The sequence below is a fragment of the Buteo buteo genome, chromosome 8 (genome assembly GCF_964188355.1).
Source record: "Buteo buteo chromosome 8, bButBut1.hap1.1, whole genome shotgun sequence".
NCBI lineage: Eukaryota > Metazoa > Chordata > Aves > Accipitriformes > Accipitridae > Buteo > Buteo buteo.
In genome coordinates, this window is record NC_134178.1 from 2,826,690 (window position 1) to 2,847,047 (window position 20,358).

The window sequence follows — 20,358 nt, forward strand, 5'->3', positions numbered from 1 at the left end:
AGAGAGTTTGATTAGTTGAACAGTAAAGAGTGGTGCCCACATTGAGCCTTTCCGTCCAGCCTCCAAGGAGAGAGGATATTCAGAAATTCAGATGCAAGTAAAAACATGCTATCAGTACAAGTCCAGCTGAGGTCCCATAACTCCCTGAATAAATTGCTCAGTTGCATCGCCGTGGAAGGATCTTGGGGAGATAGCATGGCTGTTTCCTGTAGCTTGAGACTAGACAAGACCTCCGTCTCCGGAGAGGATGTGGGGAAAACTTGCCTCAGTCAGATACATAGCACACTCTGTGCTTTCATTAATACCAGTTCCTGTTGCATGCTAAAAAAGAAAGTGGTGCTTGCTGTTTTGTGCAGAATTTTCTGTTTCTCCCCTTACAAGTAAGATTTAGGGAGGAGATAGGATGAGAATAAGATAAACAAGGTGCATGACCTTTTTAGGCAATTCTAACCATTCTACCCCTCAAACACCAAAGTACCAACCTCCTGGTGGAAATGCAGTTGGATTCACAGTCAGCAGGTTCTGCACGGAAGAAGCTGCTGGCTGGTAACGGAAAAGCAAGCTAATCCAGACTTCAGAGCGTATTTCATTATAACAGGTTGTTTCAACATTGGTTTACCTTAAACACGTTTTCTAACCACTTTCCAGCATACCTATTTGTGTCATTTGAGAAAAACTTGATCCTTTTCAGGAAACTTACGGCTACTCATTCCCTTGGAGAGAAATGCAACTAACCAGGCTGACCACTCAAGGATAAAATCCAAGCCCTATGCAAGTCATTAGAGATTTCACCACTAACCTCACCTGCGTCAAGATGGCACGAAACCTGCTGAAAGACGAACCGGTCTGAGACAAAAGGAAGAAGCTGTAAAGTATAGGGCCCGTCAATCTGATTCATTCACACTACCGAGTTCTTTTGGAACCTTTTTTTAAAATATTCTTACCCTTCTTACTAATCTTACTTATTCTGAAAAAAATACCTCTAGTAATATATCACTAAATAATTGCAGCATAGTCTCTGAGATCTAGATATCTTAATTATGTATTTTTCATTTTCCTTTTTTTTTTTGTTCGCTACATTCCCTATTGTTTCATGAAGCTATTTTTGATACTTTAGGAAATTTTTTAATAGTTTTTTATTCTGCCTTGTAAATTTGAACACTAACTCCAGTGAACTGTATTCACTGTGGTAACACTGTATCAGTATATTTCTGAGCAAGTTAAAGCAGGACTTTGAAAAACAGTCAAGGTGGAAAATGCTCTTTTTTTTTCTGAAACTTCAACTTCTAAAATCATATGACTGTTCTGACTTGAGAATGACAAAAACCAGGCACTTTGTGCTCTTGCACAACAGGTTTCCTGACAGCATGACTTCCTCATTCTGAAATGCAAAACAAAAAGCATTGACACAACACAAACATTGTTCAGTCTTTCACAGGGACAGTATTGCCCATTTCTGATCCCAGTCAGGTCATTTCTAGAGATTGAAAAAATGTATATCCATTAAATGTGTGTAGTTAGGCTGCGTCTATTCTTTGCTAGTTTATTCAGATTCAGTTTCCCTACCAAAAGCCCTGTCCTGAAGGATTTCCAGATCTTTAACTCACGAAACAATCTTAACTTTTCCATTACTAGCCATTGGCTGTTGCTTTGTGTTTTGGAAACACTTGTGTTCTTTGGGTACCTCCATTTTTGCTCCAATAGACGGTAAACTGAGCCAGTTAGGGTGTAAAATCCTAGGGTATAAATCCTAAATTACTCTTCCAGGACTCTAGGCTCTTTCCACTGTCTGCCAGAGGATTTTCTTGGCTGACACCAGCCACCAGCATACACGCTTCTTTATACAGTTCTCTTGTAGTATTGTGTTCCGTGCTGGCCCCTCTGTCTAAATCGTTGTTGGATATACTGAAAAACAGGGTGCGAGTGTTGTGAGAGTGTTTGGGAATCCAGGTTTTCAGGATTGTTACTCTGCAGCAGTAGCGTGACTTAGAGTCTTCCCATATCCCAAACGGCTCTTAAAACGAGTCAGATTAAGCTAAACATAAAATAAAGAGCTGCTTTACAGTATCTAAGAATGGACATGATAGTTGCGAAGTTTATAGAAGAGGGTGAAAATAAAACCACGCGTAACCGGGTCGGTTACGGTGCGTGAAAACATCCCAAGCCCGAAGTGACACTTCAATGTTTTGAACTCTTTTCCATCAGGGGCGTACCTTGGTACTAGAGACACCCCCCCCTCCCCGCAGGGTTTGATAGGGATCATTACTGAGTATTTCAAGCAAGTCCAGAGCCTTTTTTTTGCTGGTTTCTCCACACGCACCCCCCACCCCCGCTGAAAGCCGCCCTCCTCCCTCAGCGCTCAGCCCGCGGCCCAGCCGGCGCCACGACCCCTAAGATGGCGGGGGCGGGGGGGGGGAAGCTCCGAGTCAGGCGCAGTCGCGCTCACCGGGGCAACGACGGGCTGACTTTTCGTGGAAGCCTGGAAACCGGTGCCGGGAGAAGCCCGTAGCCCCGCGGGACGCCAGGACGGGTTCCCCGGGAGGGGCTGGGGGGGGTCCAGCTCCCTCCGCTGAGGGAGAAGCGGAGCGGGAAGGGAGGGGGGGTCTGACCCGGGCACCCTGCAGCGCCGCCCGGCTCCGCTAGGGGGCGCCATTGTGCGCCGGCGGCGGGGGGGCGAGTCACGAGCCACCCCGCACCAGCTGTTGCTGGCGGGCTGAGGCAAGACTGCGGCCAGGGGCGCTGCCATTGGCTGAGGGCGGGCGGCACAGGCGTTCCCATTGGCTTGCGCGCGGGGAGAGGCGGAGCGCCCTCGTCTATAAATAGGGAAGGCGGGTCGGGCGGCCGGCAGAGTTGGAGCCGGGGAGGGAGCGGGAGCCGGAGGAGGGTCGCCGATCTGCTCAACGCCGGCGGGACATGCTCGCAGCCTGACTGACCGCAGGTGGCCGCCGCGCCCGGGACACGAATGAAGAAACAGTTGCTCCTCCTGTTCACACATCGGGGACTCGTCAGCCGAGGGGGCCGCAGGGGGAAGCGCCGTCGAAAATGGCCTCGTTCAGCATCCGCGCCGCGCGTCCTGAGGACTGCCCCGACCTGCTGCGACTGATCAAGGTGGGGGGAGGCCGTTAGGGGGGCGGGCGGGCGGAGCTCTCCTCAGGCGACGGCCGTCTCCTCAGGCGGCGGCCGGGTTTTGGGGCAGTTCCGCAGCCTTGTGGGGTGGGGGAAGGCGGGGGGGGACTTTTGCCCTTCTGTGTGAGGAAAAACAAGGTCTTGCGCAAGGCGGCGGGGGGGGCGGGGAGCGGCCAATAGGGAAGCGGCAGCGGGGAGAGTCCGCTCACATCTCCTTCTCTTCCAGGAACTAGCGAAGTACGAGGACATGGAGGATCAAGTGGTGCTAACCGAGAAAGGTATAAGGCAGGCGTCTGGTCGCCGGGTTGGTAGCCTAGTGGCAGAGTCTGTAGCTCAGGTGCCGATTTATTCTGCTTTTCTAGAACTGCTTGAGGATGGTTTTGGCGAGCACCCTTTCTACCACTGCCTGGTTGCAGAAGTGCCAAAAGAACAGTGGTCGTCTGAAGGTGAGGCTTCCTGATACTTGTTTTTAGATGGTAAATATACGAGAGGCATCTTATACTTAATGTTATCGATTATACGTAAGGTTCCACCAGTGAGTTGGGGTAGGAGGAGTAGGTTAACTGTTAAATGCAGTAACGTATAGTGATGCTCTGCTGAAGCAGTTGCTAATCCTGGAGGCGTGGGAAGATCAGGTATAACGTAATGTACTTGACTCCAGTTAATTAAATGGCTTTTCTTGTTTGACCCTGACTTACCTTTATGTAATCCTGTTGAATCACATTTTTTTCTTTAATTTGTCCCCAATCTTCAGGTTACAGTCTCTAGCTTCGCCATGTACATGGCCCTTCCGTGTACATGGATGGGCGGGGAGGTAACTAAAAGATCCGTTACACAATAAAGTAGATGATCATAATATGAGGTAAGGTCTACAGGGACAAGTGCTATTCCCAAACCTTTACCAAAGACACAGTAGATCAGAAATTTGTTTGCACGCTTCTCTTAGAGTATGTGCAGAGTGTTGTGGCAGATGTAGTTAAAATACTCAAGGCTTAGGTTTGAGTGGGCTGCAATTGGAAGAGTTGGTTTCTCTTCCCTGCTGAGCCACAGAATTATAATTGAAGCTGCAGCTTTACTTACCTTGACTTTATGGTGCTGAAGGTAAAGAAACCGGCATGATGCTCTCAGTGGAAGCATAAGTTGAGGTGCTGGAAATGCTGCTGTAAAGGTGGCCTGTGAGCATGCCTTCTCGCAGAGTGTAGTTACTGAGGAATATACATTGAAAGATCAGTGTTCTTTAGAGTTTGACCGACTGTTTTGGTTGCTGAGGAAGCAGAGTTGGGGCAATCATCTAGACTGTGAACTGCTGTGTAAAGTTTCTACTTGTATTCGAGAGTGGAAATGCCAATAGATCGGTAGGGTATGCATTTGTTTGTAGAAAAAAAGCCTTGTGTTAGCACTTACCATGCTAGTGCTTTTGAGGATTTCAGGGTATGGCAAGAGCAATCTTCATTCTGTTAGGTTGATACAAGTTTGTCAGAACCTGTATTTTCAGTTGTGTGCTTACTTGCAAACTTCATTCTTAATTCTAACCTAGTAGCAAATGTCTGCATGTCACAGAAAGAGAATCTGTATGTTTAAATTGCATGAAAGACTTTATATTCTTGCCTTTTAAATTCAGACTAGCCGAAGTTACTCCCTTTGTTTCAGAACACTGCATTGTGGGCTTTGCCATGTATTACTTCACTTACGATCCGTGGATTGGAAAACTGCTGTATCTTGAAGATTTTTATGTGATGGCAGAGTATAGAGGTATGTATTACAGAATTAGATGAGTTGCTTCCTGCAGGGCTTCTTTAAAATTAAAACTTACTTGTTGTGTGGTTTGTTTTTGTTTTTTCTTTTTTTTTAGGACTGGGCATTGGGTCAGAAATTCTGAAGAACTTGAGTCAGGTATGTCCAAGTGATAAGTCTAAACCAGCAGAACTGAGGACACATGGCAAGGCAGTATTCTTGCTCTTCTGCTAACTGCATGAGAGTGAGCTGCTCCTTCAGCACTACTTAGAGTTAAATTAAAGGAGGTCATGGGACACTAGACAGCTTAAAACCTTGTTGTTAAACAGTGACAAGTACCGAAGTGGCTGACAATTAACTTGATGACTTCTGGTGATACACAGTTAGTTGCTGAGTAGTCTTGCCAGTTCTCACTAGGCTTATCTGGGGCTGTTGTTTGAAACATGTCATGTCACATGCTTTTGCAGGTTGCCGTGAAGTGCCGCTGCAGCAGTATGCACTTCCTTGTTGCAGAGTGGAACGAACCGTCCATCAGGTTCTATAAGAGAAGGGGTGCCTCTGATCTGTCCACTGAGGAGGGGTGGAGGCTCTTCAAAATTGACAAAGAATATCTCTTGAAGATGGCAACAGAAGAGTGAGAGATTATTCCAGCAAATAAATTCTTTCTGCGAATATGTATGCTCTCTGAATAAACTCCTTCTTGCTTTCTGTGTACAGTTTGTAGTGGAATAAAGTAGTGTGGATGCTAATAATGAAAATGCTATGCAGGTGTGGTCATAGAGTAATTGGTACTGTGATCTGGAGTTGAGGCATCTCTGAAGTTGTGTATGTGCTTTTGTGCATCCTTTACCAGTGTGGGCTTGTAATCTTTGTATATGGAAACTTCATTCTTGTAAGTGTCATTCAAATGTGTACAATGTACACACTGGTAGGGTTTGTTTTAATTATTGCCTTTTATAAAAATAAATAGTGTTTTCACTTCATGGCGGTAGTTTTGACTTTAATTTTCACATACTGTTTTCACTTAGGTAACATGCAAATTAATAAAAAGACTCTCTCATTCAACCAGACATTTTCAGGAGTGAAGCCTTGATTTTCCCACAGTCCCAGAGAGATCGAAGGTGCACTCGTCTGGCTGCAGGACCCAGTGACAGGGTTTTGAGCGGTTGTGCCAAAGCTGGGTGTTCGGGGGGGTTGAGATCAACATCTCCTTGCTGTGTGGTGCAGAGCACCCTGTCCAGCGCGCACTCTGTGCAACTGCACTACACTGGAGTTGGAGCTGGTGTAGTTGGAGCCCCTAAATGTGGCTACAGGTCTCTGCTCGCTGGAAAGCAGCTCCAGAAAATCCAGAGCTTCTGGCATTGCCTCCTTGGGACATTCAGTTAACTGCAGAGCACCTCAGTCAGGAGTGTGTAACCTTGAGGGGGAAGGTGCATCTAGCTGTAGTTTCAAAGCCTAAATCACAGAAATAGGTTTGACTGGTCAGGAGTAGGAGAAAGTATCTTTACAAACCACAAAACTCCCTTACATGATTCTTAAAACATCAAACTTGAATGCTTCCGGTAATCCGGGTTTAGGTATGTGATTTCAGATGCTGTGCAGAATTTTTGCATGTGCCTCAGTGCTGTGTAGTGCGTGGCAGTAAGTGAAAACAATGCTGCTCATGAATTTTTTTCATCGGCTTTGAAACAAATTTATCAAATTTGCAATACTGTGTCGCCTTTCTCCTAAGTTGATAGTGAAAGTGGATGCGTGCAAGTTTTACACTGCTCTCCTCTTGCTTTGTGGTAACCCCCCAATAAAAGGCTTCAATTTTGGCCAGCACTGCTTTCACTTCAAAGGAAGGGAAGAGGCTTACCTGCCTTGTAACATGCACTGGTTTAAATCAAATTTTTAAACAGATTTTGTTCATTGCATGTATCATGTGTCATCTGGAAGATGTCTCCTCATCCTAGGGAGCAGGGGGGAGTGACTGCTTCTACCGTGGGCAATATTAAACTAATTTTAAGAATAAGATGTCCCTCGGGCTAGCACCAGCAGCAGGCCGTGCAGGGCATTTAGCATGAAACTGATGTTGGTTTCTGTTTTGTTTTTGTTTTTAACTAAGGCGTAGGCAGGAGTGTGCCAGCTTGCCCAGGTGTGAAATACAGTTGTCAGCTGTTGCCTCAGGAATGAGAAGGCCAGTAAGAAATACAGGAGCTCTTGGAAGAGAGCAGAAGGTAGCATATGTCCAAGTGGTTGTCTGGACAAACACAGGCTGGACTGAGCCCAGAATCTGTCACGTAAATTACCCTGATTTAGCAGATCAGGTTCTGCATAAGAAAGAGTCATTTCCAGACACTCCCCCTGTCTGTGCCGCACCTCAGCTGTGAGAGCTTCGACCATGTGCAGAGCCTCAGGCTCAGATCCCTCTCCTGCCTGAGAGGAACAGAAATCTCTGTTAGCGGATTAAACGCTAGGCTACAAACCTCCCTACTCGCTCTTGCTGAGCCTGTACTCTTCTGCAATTCAGGGGGCCGGAGGAGGCGGGAGTAAGCCCACCCGACGAACCAGCCCGGGAACTCTCTCTGGAGGCAGTTTGGGAAGGACGAGATGGTCTCCAGCAGCTCTCAGTGAGTGTCAGGGTGTTGTAGCTTCTCCCCGGTGTAGCTGCGGTCACTTCACTGGTGACTCTGAGCTACGGTCACCTACTCGTGCATCTCGGTCCTCATGGAATCTGGTTTGAAGTTATTTTAAGCTGGTGCTTTTGGCTCCATGTATCAGTCCAGAAGGTGATTACTAGTGGAGCAGTTTAAGAATGTTTTTATTTTCAAATTAACAGTTCATTAGGTATCTAGGACAGACCTGCTTAAATCTCAGGCCCCAGACTCTGGAGCACAATAAGGCTATCAAAGCTGCATGACTGATTGGAACAAGCTAACTAATTAGGCATTATAATTAGGAAAGTAAGCAGCTTAGTCAAATTTTCAATCAATTTAGAAGTGTTTATCGTATCTTGTTCATCTTCTTCTGCCAATGCAGTTTACCGTGCCATTCTCTGTTCCTGCTGAAATAAATAGATTCTCAGGGAGTCACAGAAAACAAGCAAGGCAGTGCTAAATGAGAAGCTTTTTTCTAACCAACTGAGATAATTTTAAACATTCACACAAGTAAAGACAAGGACTAACCTTTCAGATGTGACTTTCACCGAGATCCTACTAAGAGGCAGGGTTTTTAAAACCAGCGGAAATACTCTCACAGTTATGGTAACAGAGTCTCCAACAGAGCGATGTGGTAATGCCATGCCTCAGGAAATTCCCTCAATAACTTTTTCGCAAACTACTGGGGGACCAAGGTGACTCTGTGACTACAATCGAGACGTACAGCAGAGTATTTTCTGCGGGTTTAGGCACGGCAGAAACCTTACCTGGCTTGACTTTCTTCGTGTCCAGGATCACGATCACACCGCCAAGCTGCAGTGCGAGCGCGTGATGGGGGCTAAGCAATACCAGTAGGCTTTGAGCTGGTCACTGGTATCGCGCCAGTGGGAATCCATCACAGCACGGGCACAGGGCTTGCGTGGGGCCTGCAGGTATGTCAGCTTTCTGTGCTACCCTATTTCCGCGCTGCAGCGTGCCAGCCTCTGGGGAAGAGTTAGAGAGCGGGTGTTATGACAGCGCTGATAACATCTCCGCGGAGGTGAGGTGCAAAGATCCTTCTTGCTCTCGAGCTCGTGACCTGGGAAGTTCTCCTCATGCCGAGCCAGCCAGCAGAAGATTTTGCAATTGCAGCGTTTCCACTTTCCTACCAGGTGGGGATGGAGAGGTGGCCTCAGACAAACTTGTGGCTGGAGGACACGGTGGAGGACTGTACCCGGCTGCAAGAAGAAGGAGCGCCGGGCTCGCCGCCCCCTCTCCACTTGGCATTTTCCTGCTTGCAGGCTCCCGCACAATGATCCGAGCCGTAGCCATAGCGACAGCATGGAAGGGTTGTTTGTTTTTTTTGTCTACATCATTTGAGTTAAAACATAACTTAGGTGAGAAAAACAACCCTTCCCCCTCCCCTCTTCTTTTAAAGAGCCTTTGCTCTCAACATAACTCAAAAAGCCAGCGCAAACTTTTCCCCCCAAAGAACATGCAGGTGCTTTAATGCATTCTTGCACATGGTGTTTTGTTTTGGGAGCCTTGCCACCCTGGAGCCTGGCCAGCGAAGGCGGAGGTCTCGCTGACGCAGCTGCAGGGAAAACACCAGCTACGTATTGAGCAGGGACTCGGGAAACCACTGTGTAACTCACCGCCGCGCAGCGTTACCCCGGGCTGGAGGCTAGCACGGAGATGTGCTTCATGCTTCCCTTTCTTTCAGTTGACCGGGCGGTTTATTTCCTTGGGGAAGCCAAAGCTGAGCTGAAGGAATGTACGCACAACCACGCACGCACAGCCGTGCACACGCAGCCGTGCACGCACACACACACGCACTGACTGACCCCAGCACCGACGAAACCTGCAGCACACAGCCGTTTGCCTCGGTTTAAATAATTCACCTCACAAAACAGAGTCAGCTTTGCCCTGTTGCTCTGCTTGCCTGGGCAGGATTACTTAAACGTCCTTTTTTTGGAACTTGGGTTTCAGAGAAGTGGCTGCAATTTAAATAAAGGCATTAGCTGCTATCTGAAACAAAACAACACATGACTAGCGTGCCTGCCACTAATGTTTAATCTCACTCAAAGCAAACTCAAAGCAGACACGACTCCCTCCCACGACTTTTTTCCTTTTTCCCCCCAAGACCTGGCTAAGATTTTGCTGTCGAGCAGGTTTTTGGTAAATGCAACCTTGGTAAAGGGCTTTAGAGCCCAGACCAGTCCCCGTAGGGAACTGGTGGAGGAGAGGGTGGAAGGCTGAAGATGGTGGACGTGGGCTCTGGGGTAGGAGCACAGCCCAGTGCATTTCTCCTGTCCCTCAGGCCTCGCCCTACCGCGCTCTGAATTTTTCTGCGATCAGAAACACTCACCGTGGGTAACAACAGAATAAAGCACAGGTACACACCTCTACCGAAAACGGGGCAGGGGGGGGGAAATTCCATCTTCAAACCAGTTTCGGTTTCATTTCACAGATTTGCTGGCGGCCAAAGAAAGAGATAAAAAGCCGCAGGGGATAATTAGCTCAGGAGGATGAAGAACAAACACTGGTTTGCAGAAACACCTCTAAGTTAAATAGTTTTGTTTATCTGCATTTGGACCTTTGTGTATTTCTATTATTCACACAGCAGGTGTGAGCTGGTCATGTTCACTCAAAGCAAAAAGGCATCTCCATTTTCTTGAGCTCTGTTTCCCTTCTCCACCAAAACAGGTTAAAAAGACCATGCTTTGGGAAGACAAAACCAGGTGTCTGTTCCCCCTGAAGGTTTGCTGTACAGTATGCCGAGCTGGCTTCATGTCTTCCAAATCACCTCCCAGGAGCCTACCATGTGGGGAAGGGACATGAACCCCTGAAATTCCTACTAGAAACCTTCCTCCACCTTAGGAAAAAAGCATGAGGCAGACGGTAGCTTTCCACATGAAAGCCCATCAGTATTTCCAAGTAACCTGGATATTGCAGTAGTGTTTTCAAAACACACTGGTAAATGTGCAGGGTGAGATTTTTCAAAGCTGGTTACTATAATTAGACACCCAGATACCACAGCAAAGGTACCTTTAAACAGTCTTCCTCTAATTGCTCTCAAGATGAGCGAACTTCAGCCTGGGCTCTTCACAATCTCCCTGAACTTTCACATTTCAGTCACCGACATAGGAACACCACCGCACAGCTTGTACAGGAGGAAATACAAGGACTTGTAGCTTGGGTCTATATCTCATGCCTTTTGCAATCAGTTCATATGGTAGAATTTTGTTTTTTTTTTTTCCCCAGTCAACTTCCTACCATGGGCTAACACAAATGTACAAGAACATTTCCCACCACACAGCCTGAATATGTTTTCGCTACAGTTGCAGGCACATGGGTCTTTTTTTTTTGATTTTTTTTCAGAGTTAATGTGGAGTGAAGGATCAAAATCTCCGTTCACCACTCCTAGAGGTAATAACCTCTGTACAGAGCTGTAGCTTTGCCATTGGGGCAGAAAACAAAGAAAAAAAGAAGCAGGAGGGGAGGTCTGCAGTGATGAAGGGATGCCATGTGCACGGGCTGACCATGTAGCTTGCCACGGGAAGCTATGCACCCCACGGAGGCAATGGCATCAAGGGAACTGGTTTAGGCTTCATTCTTTCCAGGTAAATGTAATCAGAAGAAAATAGAAGACTCTTATTTTGCAAAAACAGAAGTCTCAGAGGTGAATTCCTGGGATATGTTAATAATTTCTGGATTATTTTTACCTCAGCTTGATCTCATTAGCCATAACACAGTGGATTAGCAAGCATGGAATTCACTGGTGTAGGAGCAGGAATTATTTGTTGCTAAAGAACAACAGGCAGAACGGGCAGATAGAGGCAGCAACAAGCGCTAGCATCAAAGAAATAACACTATATTAATCCAGTTTTAAACAAAAACAAAACTAGCTGAAAATTCAAGGGATAGTGGCAGTCAGTGTATGCTGTTCTTAGCCAGGCAAGGAAGCGCACCCATGTCATGTAACTACATATCTCTGAAAGCTGGCAGACTGTAAAAAAGGCTGATAAAGTCCACCGCATTACAAAGTACAGCTGGTCCAAATGATGGTGAAGTGAGGACAAGGTTAAAGAATACCAGAGAAAAAAAAAAAAACTTTTCATAAGCAAATACTCAGGGTTTATAGGCATCGGTTGACTACCTTCTCAGCACAGGGAAATAATAAAACGATCCTACATTTCCATGCTGGCTTTGCTGTCGCCAAGATTTGGCTGAAATTTGATTACAGAAGTCCTGCGGGGAATCAGAGCCTCAGAGCTCCTTTTCTTGCCATTTGGGCTTAGCGTCAGCAAGCTAGCATTTTAACAGTTTTTAACAGTATTTAACAGTTTTCTGCTGTTAAAAGCCAAAGCACTTTTCACCCCTGCAGTTCAATGTACTCAGGCATCCCTGCTTCATTCCCAGCCAGGACCAGGTTTGCCTCTGCGCACCCATAGCCACGTGCCTCTCCAGCGCAGTTCGGGCGGCTGGGGCTTCCCTTACGCATACTTACATCTGGTTTCTCAGCTGGGGTATTTTCTGGAATAAGCATGGGACTGCGAAAGCCAAAGCTCCTCTTAACACAGGTCTAAAAGCAAGAAGCGTTCCGTGAGGTGTAGAGGAGGACGTGACGTTATCTCCCATTCCTTCTTAGAGAAGCCGTTGAGCCTTTGGGATCCAAGACTTGATGGTCCTTTCATTTAAAATACAAAGCATCAGGTGTAAAGGATGTAGAACAAACATAAATCCGCCTAAAGCCATGTACAGCTTGCAACAAAAGGGTCAGAAAGACAAGTATGCTGTGGGCAACATCGTCTCTGGTGCTACCACAGATGGCAAAACCTGCCCGGCTGCAGCGCGGGGACATCTTCTGCCAACGTGCCACGCGGTCGCACGACGGCGCCAAGTCGAAGCCAAAACAACGTCCCTTTCCAGCGAGGCTGAGTCCTGGCAATCTCGTGACACGGCAAACGGGATTTGGGAAGAGCCCGGTTTCATCCGAGATGGCTTTTCTGCAGTGTGGCGGATGAGATTTAGTGTCTGTGGGGACGCGAAAGCCAGAGTCACGGCCATGGGCTCGCCGCGGTCCATGGCGGGAGCACGACGGAGGAGCAACCCGCCGAGGTAAGCACGGGAAGACGTGGGGAGCAGGCACGGGTTCCTTTCTCCTCAGACATTTGGGGACCTGACTGGGCGGCAGGGAGGCCCCACCACGCCGAGGGGAAGGCCGGCGGTGGGCCCACTCCGCTGCTGGGCCCCCTCAGCGGCCATTTTATGTCACAGGGAGGGGAAGCTCGCCCTTCTCCTTCAGACAAGGAAGCGTCTTGCCCGAAGAGACTTTCGGACTTGAACATGGTACACAAAGGCCATGTTACGAGGGCACGGACACACACTTGGCTCCCTGTCTCACAGGCTGCTTCCCGGCACACTGGGTAAAACATACACCGAGTTTTGTAAACGAAGAAATACAGCGCCCTGCAGTGAAACAGCAGGCGTTCCCAAACCCAGCCTTCTGCAACGCAGCTGGCACGAAACGTAAATGTGTTTTTCCAGAAAGCCTCTTTTACCAAAACCCTGCAAACTCAGCCACTGCCTCGGCCAGCAGCTGGAGCCTGCACAGCCGTGTTCGGGGAGAGGACCGGCGCGTCCCCGGGACCAGGCAAGTAGAGCCACGAAGATGTTCAGAGCTGATCTTGAACCAGCCCTCGCTGCGACACTGGGCAACGACTGCCATGGACACCCGGCAGAGCTGTCGCCATTAACGAAATCCCCTTTCCTTCAATGTAGTTTATTAAATCACATAACCTCGTAGTCACGTGCGGCTCGTATAATGTGCGAGTGAGCACAGGTACGTGAGTTCATCTTCTTTTGCTCCATTAAAGCTATAGTTAAAAGACTTTTCCCACAGAAATATAGACAAATTTTACTTTGTTCCCAGCAAATACAGTACCTGGGTGATAATGTGCATAAATAGTGCATAAGCTGCAGCTGGTCATGATGTGTTTTTGTATTCTTTCCCTGGAAGGAGTAATGGTGAACTTCTAGTGCCCATGTCCAACTGTGGGATGAGTGGGTTTAGGGTCACAGGGTGAAGAACTTGCTGAAGGGCTGAGCTCAAAGTGTTGTGGTGAATGGGGCTACATCTGGCAGATGACTGGTCACCAGCGGTGTTCCTCGGGGCTCAATTCTATTCAATATATTTATCAACGATCTGGATGCAGGAGTTGAATGCACTATTAACAAATTTGCTGACAATACCAAGCTGGGAGGTGCGGTTGACTCTCTGAAGGGACAAGATGCCTTGCAGAGGGATCTAGATAGGTTGGAGCATTGGGCGATGATTAATGGGATGAAATTTAACAAGTTGAAGTGCCAGATGCTGCACCTGGGACGGAGTAACGCCGGGCACGAGCATAAAGGGGGAGAGGAGTGGCTGGCGAGCAGCCCTGCAGAAAGGAATTTGCTGGGGCTGGCCAACAGCAGGCTCCCTACGAGTCGGCCGTGTGCCCTGGCAGCCCGGAGGGCAAACCCCATCCTGGGGGGCATCAAACACCGCACGGCCAGCCGGTGTGTGCAGTTCGGGGCCCCGCCGCTGCAGAAGGACGTGAAGGTCCCTGGATGCATCCAGAAGGCGGCGACAGAGCTGGTGACAGGGCTGGAAGGCATGTCCTCTGAGGAGCAGCTGGGGACTTTGGGCTTGTCTAGGTTGGAGAGAAGGAGGCTGAAGGTTGACCTCGTGGCTCTCTGCAGCTTCCTGAGGAGGGGACGTGGAGACGGAGGTGCTGAGCTCTTCTCCCTGGGATCCAGCGATAGGATGTGAGGGAATGGTTCAAAGCTGCACCAGGGGAGGTTCAGACTGGACATGAGGAAGCATTTCTTTACCGAGAGGGTGGTCAAACACTGGAACAGGTTTCCTGTCAGTGATAAAGAGACATTTGGACAAAGCCCTTAATAATGTGCTTTAACTTTTGGTCAGCCCTAAATTGGTCAGACAGTTGGACTAGATGGTCATTGTAGGTCCCCTCCAACTGAGCTATTCTATTCTATTCCATTCCACACTATTCTATTCCATTCCATTCTGCAAGGAAGACTACAGAAAGTGTGTTGGAGACACTAAACGCTGCATTTATGTATAAAGTAATTTATTCTAAGTGTTTTATTCTTGAGACAAGCAACTGTACTATTAGAGCGTTTAATAAGAGACTTTTATGACCACCAGTAACAAGTGTGTACTATACCCTCTCTTCTGGGAACTGCTGCCTATTGCAACCAAGTGCCGTGTTTTGTGTGTCCTTTGCCCAGCCGAGAAAGACATGCTCCACCGGGCAGCCCCAGCGTGTCCCCAGCCACGTCCCAGCAGGACGAGGAGCAGGTCCCCGCAGCAAGGACCGGGAGCCCTGGGAACAGCCCAGGCCCCAGGCAGTACCTGCCGGCTGCCTCCCTGGATGTGCTACGGGGCTTTTTGGCATGGGACGAGAGCCCACATCCCGCTGAGCCCCGTGGCGGGGATGACTAATGGCTGAGCCACGTCTCCAGTGCAATCCTGTTTGCTTCCGGTGAGCCCATCTCCCCTCTTTCCCTGGAGGGCAGGGGGTGGCTGGGCACCATTTGGACTTTTTTTCTTGCCTTTCCTTTTGGAAAAAGGGCAGGAGGACCTGCCGCCAGCCCCTGGGCCACCCATGTTGCCCTGGCATGTGGCGTGCAGGGTCTCAGCATCGCCTCAGGACCACCTTCCTTGGGCCATCACCTTGCAAGAGGCCTCAGCACAGCCCAACACCACACATTCGCACCAGCGCTGTCTGCAATACCGACGTCCTGCGAGCCAGCCCCGAAAACACTGGTTGGGCATCCGACGCCTGCCAGTTTCTTTTTTAGTCAGAGGCTCGGCAACACTCAGTTTTATCTGTCCTTTCCCACCCTGCGACAACCCCTCATTTCACTGACTCATCTGAGTGTAAATAATGCCCAGGTAACTCAACGCTCAGCAGGAAATCCTCGCCTCCGCTGCGGCTGCTAAAAGGTTACGAGACGCAGCATGCACCAAGAAAAACATCTGGCGCACTTTTCAGCAAAGCTTTTCATAACATGTATTAATCCAAACCCACCACTGGACTGGGATTATCATATGATATATTACTTCAGGGTGTCTACTTTTGTTTTCAGAACGATAATCGATGGCTTAGGCTTTTGTTAATCTATAAAGAGAATGAGGGCACTGTAATTGCACAGGCATGCTTGGAGAGGCCCAGATAGCTTCTTCTTTGTTCAAAGCACAATTTTGCTTGTCTCTTTTTTTTTTTTTCAGGACAAATTAAATAGATCAGATGAATAAATCAATGGCTAAAACTCCATCCCAGGAGAAGCAAGCAGCTCTTCTGTATGCCGTGCCACAAGTTGTTCTCTATGAATTTTTCTAAATGTCATGTTAATTTCCTTTTCCTGAAGTCAAAATGTTTAAACGTCAAAACATTTAAAGAATATATTACCTAGCGCAATCAAAAGAAAACTCATTATGAAATATGCATTTGAGCATTACCTTTCAATCTAATCTAATGATCTGATCTAATCTAATTCTCACATTTGTTATGAACATACTGTTGAAAAAAATAAAATCCCACCTAAGAAGGGGAGAAAACTCTACTAGATTTATTAGTAGGCAGGGTTTCTCCTCTGCACACAAATTTGCACTCAGCCTCTGCAGTTCCCTAACACAAAATAAATAATGTAAAGATCCTTTGCAACTACAAGGGTACATTAGGAAAAAGTGATTCTAACAAGACTTACGGGGCTACTGTAGCACCTTGAGTGAAATCAGGGCTGGGAGGGCTGCGTCCTTGGGTACCTGCCTGTCTCCAGCCTTGTGCATCCTGGAAAAACAACAAGTTTTCCTCTTACATGACTGGAAGTCGCCCACAAAAATATCCCTTAAGCTTTAACCCGGGGAGGAGTGTGGCCCCCCTCCAACTGTACTGCTGAGCTGGGAATAGGAAAAGGGAGAAGGGAAAGGTAGGAAACTAATCCTTACCGGTGGGGATAGAAACTCAATAATGGAGAGCACACATGAAAAAAAAAAATCTACCGTACTTTCTTGGCATGCTTTCACTGCATCCTTTCTGATCACAGTGCACACTTTAGCTCTCTCTTGCTCTGATGTTTCTTTTTTTCTCCAGTTTTGCCATTGTCCCTGCCCTCAGCACAGAGGGAAGGTCAGGTCGGAGGAGCTCACCTGCCCAAGGGTACCCCCACATCCTGCCGGTCGGGACGGCTGTCCCCCCATAACTGCCTTCACAAGAGCAGGAAAGGGAGCATTAGAACAACAAATGCAATGCCAATCTCTCCATAAATAAACACTCATGTCCTTCAAACCCGTCCCTTTTATGCAAGGCATGCTGTAACACCCTTTCAGATGGTTTTGGCTACAGGGTGCCAGAAGCGCTGCAAAGCCGCCCTTGCCAGGTTTTTAGGGACAGCCGCCCAGATCTGCAGCTTCTCCCATAAGGGAGAAGAGGCTGCTGCTGTGCCAGCGTGGGGAGACAACCTGCACGCACCCACGTCAGCACTGGGTGATGTGCCACGGCCCCACGCACCACGTGTCTAGGAATAACGGCTCCGGGGGCACCAGGATTCCTCCCGACGCGTCAGCGTAGAGCCGAGGCCCTCCCCGTACGGGGTCAGATGGGGCCGTGGGGCCAGCACAGCTATTACCACTACAAATTCACCTGGCTCAAACCCCTGACATTTAAAATAAATTATATTTTAAAAGAGAGTGAGTTTATTGTTCTCCAGCTCTCAAAATAGTAATTTTCACCTCATAGTAATAAATAGTAATTTAACTTAAATAGTAATTTAACCTCAAAATAGACCAGGTTTTAAGGAAACACTGTCTCAAAATTGGTGATAAAAGCTGCTAGCGGTAACCATACATGAGAAGGAGCTTGAGGAATCCATAAATGAGAAACCTTGAAAGCAGGGTCGATGAGGTGTCGGAATTCCTCAACAAAATTACTGAGGTGAGACAAAAATGTTGGGAAGACCTCAGCAGGACCCCCGGGCCAGGGAGGTGCTCCCGGCAAAGCCGGGAAAATCCACCAGAGAGAGGGGTCACAAACACAGTGAGAGGAGAAAGGTGAGGGGAACCAAGTTAGTGCAGAAAATTAAGTCAACGATCAAGTATGGAAACATTACGGGATCTTCTGCCTAGGGAGCCCAGCCTTGAGTTCCTGCAGACGTGGGCAGAAAGGGTCCCTCTTTTCCAGTTAGGAGGGACGGTGTTGAGCTCTCCCATGCTCCAGGAGCATCCCTCTGGGGCTGGCGGGTGAGCCAGGTGGTTCACACGATGCTCCTCAGCCTTCCCACTGGCAAAGCAGTTTTTCAGCTGCAAGGGAAGAGGGGAGAACTCATGTGCCAATAAAACTGCTCCCCTCATGCCTTTCACTCTGCAAGTTAAAAAAGAAACATACGGGAAATCCCACAGGATTGCTAATTAAAGTTACCACTCCTTAACGGTTATGATTTTATTTACAGCAGTTTACTTAGGGTTGATGGCTATGAGTTTATTCATGGTAGTTAACCCTGTAGCCTTCCAGGACAAAAATCAAGCTCTGAGCACAGCACGTTCTGAGCTCAGAGACTTGTGGCCCGTGGTGTGTAGCAAGTTCTACACATCTGTGTTACACCTTAGCTCACCCACCAGGAACCTAAAATCACTTGGGTTTTTTTGCTCCCATAGTTCTGTCACTTTTGGGTGTGAGTCACTGGACAGCCCAGGGCTGAGGGTGTTTTTACACCACTGCTCCTCTAACATTCCTCAAACAGGAGAGTCTCCTTGGCAGGCTAACCTCATCTACAAATAGGAGAATAGCGTGAAAACTATAATGCTAAAAAGCAACTGGTAAATATCTAGCTTTTTAAAGAGTTTGTGAAGGGTCGTGGTAGCAAAAGAGGATGCGCTCACATTTATGTTGTTACCTCTTTTTTTCCACAAGCAAAGACTTCTTCCCCTTTACTGTTTTCTTCTTGGTCAAAACACAGTTGCTGATTTTAGCATCTGTGTGTTTTTCTCTCTTGTACAAGGATAGATCATACTGATCTTACTCCATCAAGGCAAAAGTACAGCCAAAGGTTGTTTGGCCCCAGGGACATGTCCTTGTACAGTTGGATGCTGTGCAAAAGCTGCTAAGTGGCAGAGGACTCCAACATGACGTATGAATTGGTTCGCTCTCTCTTTTGGCAGAGATGGGGGAGAGCCGCGCAGATGCACATTTCCTTCTTCCATCAGCCAGTAACAGCTCATCTTTTTTATTGTCAGACGAACCCGGAGGCGAGCACAGGAGGCAGAAACACAACAGACTGTGCCTCGCCGATCTCCCACCGAACCCCAGAGAGGAAAATACGTCCTTTGCTGCTGGCAGCAGCTGAGTTTTCTCCGGCATCTTCATTCAGTTTAGCGTACAAAGGGTTGCGCCAAACCCCGAGCTTGCCCGGGCTCGCCGGCGAGGCTGCTGCGTAAGCACGGTGCCTGGCACCGGACTGGGGCCGAGGCTGACTCACTCACAGCTCCTGATGCCATTCCTCATCTCTGGCAGGATATGGAAAATGTGTCAAGCCCGGCACACGACAGTAAACATATTGCTTTGGGCTGCCTTTGGTGCTTTTACCAGCTCCGTTTTAGTCTGGGCAGTTTGTAAACGATGCTTGGTGCAGCTCCTCAATAAATGCAAAGATGACTTCAGCATGCTGTGTTGAATAACAACGCTTTTTTTTTTTGTCCAGTGCCAAAGTATCGTTTGAACGGAGGTTACCTTTATGATTCACGGCATGAATGAGCACTTAGTGGGTGCATACAAGAGCGCTGTACAAATCAGGAAATGGCTCTTTCAGGTCTCCTTACAAAAGGAAGTGAGTCTGAAGCTTGCTAAATTTACAGAGAGGACGTTAGTGAACTTAATCTAGGGCAGGGGCTGGGGGGAAGGGACGAATCCCTTCTCTTCCACTGTGGATTGATATGCTAACTCTGCATGTTTCTCTATGCAATTTTTAACAACAAAAAAAGAAAGTAAAGGGGCTGAAACCGTGGTGGCGAGAGCTGCCTCCACAGCTGCCTGCCTATGACCCTTAGCCACCAAGACTCTTCTGGCTTCGTGCTTCAGTGTCCCCCCCATCACTGGGAAAATGAGAGCTTGTCCACGTCCCTGAGGTAAAGCCATGAGTCGGCATGGAGGGAGCATCGCCGCAGACCTCTGCTCAGGGTGTCCGTCCGTCCATCTGTCTGTCCGTCCGTCCTTCCTTCCTTCTGTCCTCCTCTCTCCTGCAAGCCAGGTGCCTGCGGAGCGGGGACACAGCGGGCTCGCAGGGTGCCTCAGCACTCCTGGCCAAGTGCTGGATGTGGCTCATTTTCAGTTCAAAGAAACAGATTACTTCTTCAAAGGTACTGGTGCTGCGCCCTGGAGTTGAGGGAAGGTACTTCAGGTTAAGATTGAAAGATTTGGATGCAGTGGGACACAGAACACCAGATTTTGAAAGATTTTGGTACGGGAGGTGGTACAGTCCTGTGGACTTTGCACAGTAACAACCAAAGAAGGAAGAAATAAGGTTCACCTCTTGGCATACGGTTGCTGAGCTCACTGCTACCTTAAAACGCACGCTGAGCAAGCCCCGGTGGGAAGACGAGGTTCTCACACACAGCGCTCGTCGGCACAGCGGTCTCAGGGCTGCTGGCCACCTTCCCTGGGTAGAAGGACTGACGAGCCAAGGGGTAAAGGATGGCAGCAACAGCCTTCCCAACACAGCATCTGCCCTCGCTGCCAAAAAGCATGTAGCAAGTCACCCATCTTGTTAGTCATGGGGCAGGTTAGTATTGCCGAACAAGACCTGGACACTCAGA

General features: G+C 48.2%; 2 protein-coding genes across 11 annotated transcripts in view; one reads left to right on the forward strand and one right to left on the reverse strand.

Annotated features, from left to right (window-relative positions):
* Positions 1-2,830: 2,830 nt before the first annotated feature.
* SAT1 (spermidine/spermine N1-acetyltransferase 1) lies at positions 2,831-5,843 on the forward strand. Of its 2 annotated transcripts, XM_075033489.1 has the most exons (6): positions 2,831-3,108; positions 3,353-3,404; positions 3,489-3,572; positions 4,777-4,878; positions 4,979-5,019; positions 5,328-5,843. In XM_075033489.1, the coding sequence occupies exons 1-6, from the start codon at positions 3,043-3,045 to the stop codon at positions 5,496-5,498; spliced, it is 516 nt and encodes a 171-aa protein (XP_074889590.1). In that variant the 5' UTR covers positions 2,831-3,042; the 3' UTR covers positions 5,499-5,843. The 2 variants fall into 2 exon arrangements, with proteins under 2 accessions (XP_074889590.1, XP_074889589.1); XM_075033488.1 differs by having other exon boundaries at positions 3,353-3,572.
* Positions 5,844-11,263: 5,420 nt separating this feature from the next.
* The window catches only part of APOO (apolipoprotein O), a 47,482-nt gene continuing 38,387 nt past the window's right edge, over positions 11,264-20,358 (reverse strand). For 3 of the 9 annotated variants that reach the window (XM_075033486.1, XM_075033478.1, XM_075033487.1), the window contains 2 exons: positions 16,260-17,911; positions 11,264-14,389 (listed from right to left, as the gene is read on the reverse strand). The gene's annotated coding sequence lies outside the window, so the exon portion shown is untranslated. The remainder of the gene's footprint in view (positions 14,390-16,259; positions 17,912-20,358) is intronic. The other 6 variants (XM_075033479.1, XM_075033483.1, XM_075033482.1 and 3 more) reach the window with 6 other exon arrangements.

Excerpts from the sequence above, each read along its gene's own strand:
- SAT1 (XM_075033488.1), top strand. The coding sequence starts at position 3,043 with ATGGCCTCGTTCAGCATCCGCGCCGCGCGTCCTGAGGACTGCCCCGAC. Across the intron at positions 3,109-3,352 it reads ACCTGCTGCGACTGATCAAG|GAACTAGCGAAGTACGAGGA; the intron begins GTGGGGGGAGGC and ends CTTCTCTTCCAG. Across the intron at positions 3,573-4,776 it reads AGAACAGTGGTCGTCTGAAG|AACACTGCATTGTGGGCTTT; the intron begins GTGAGGCTTCCT and ends CCTTTGTTTCAG.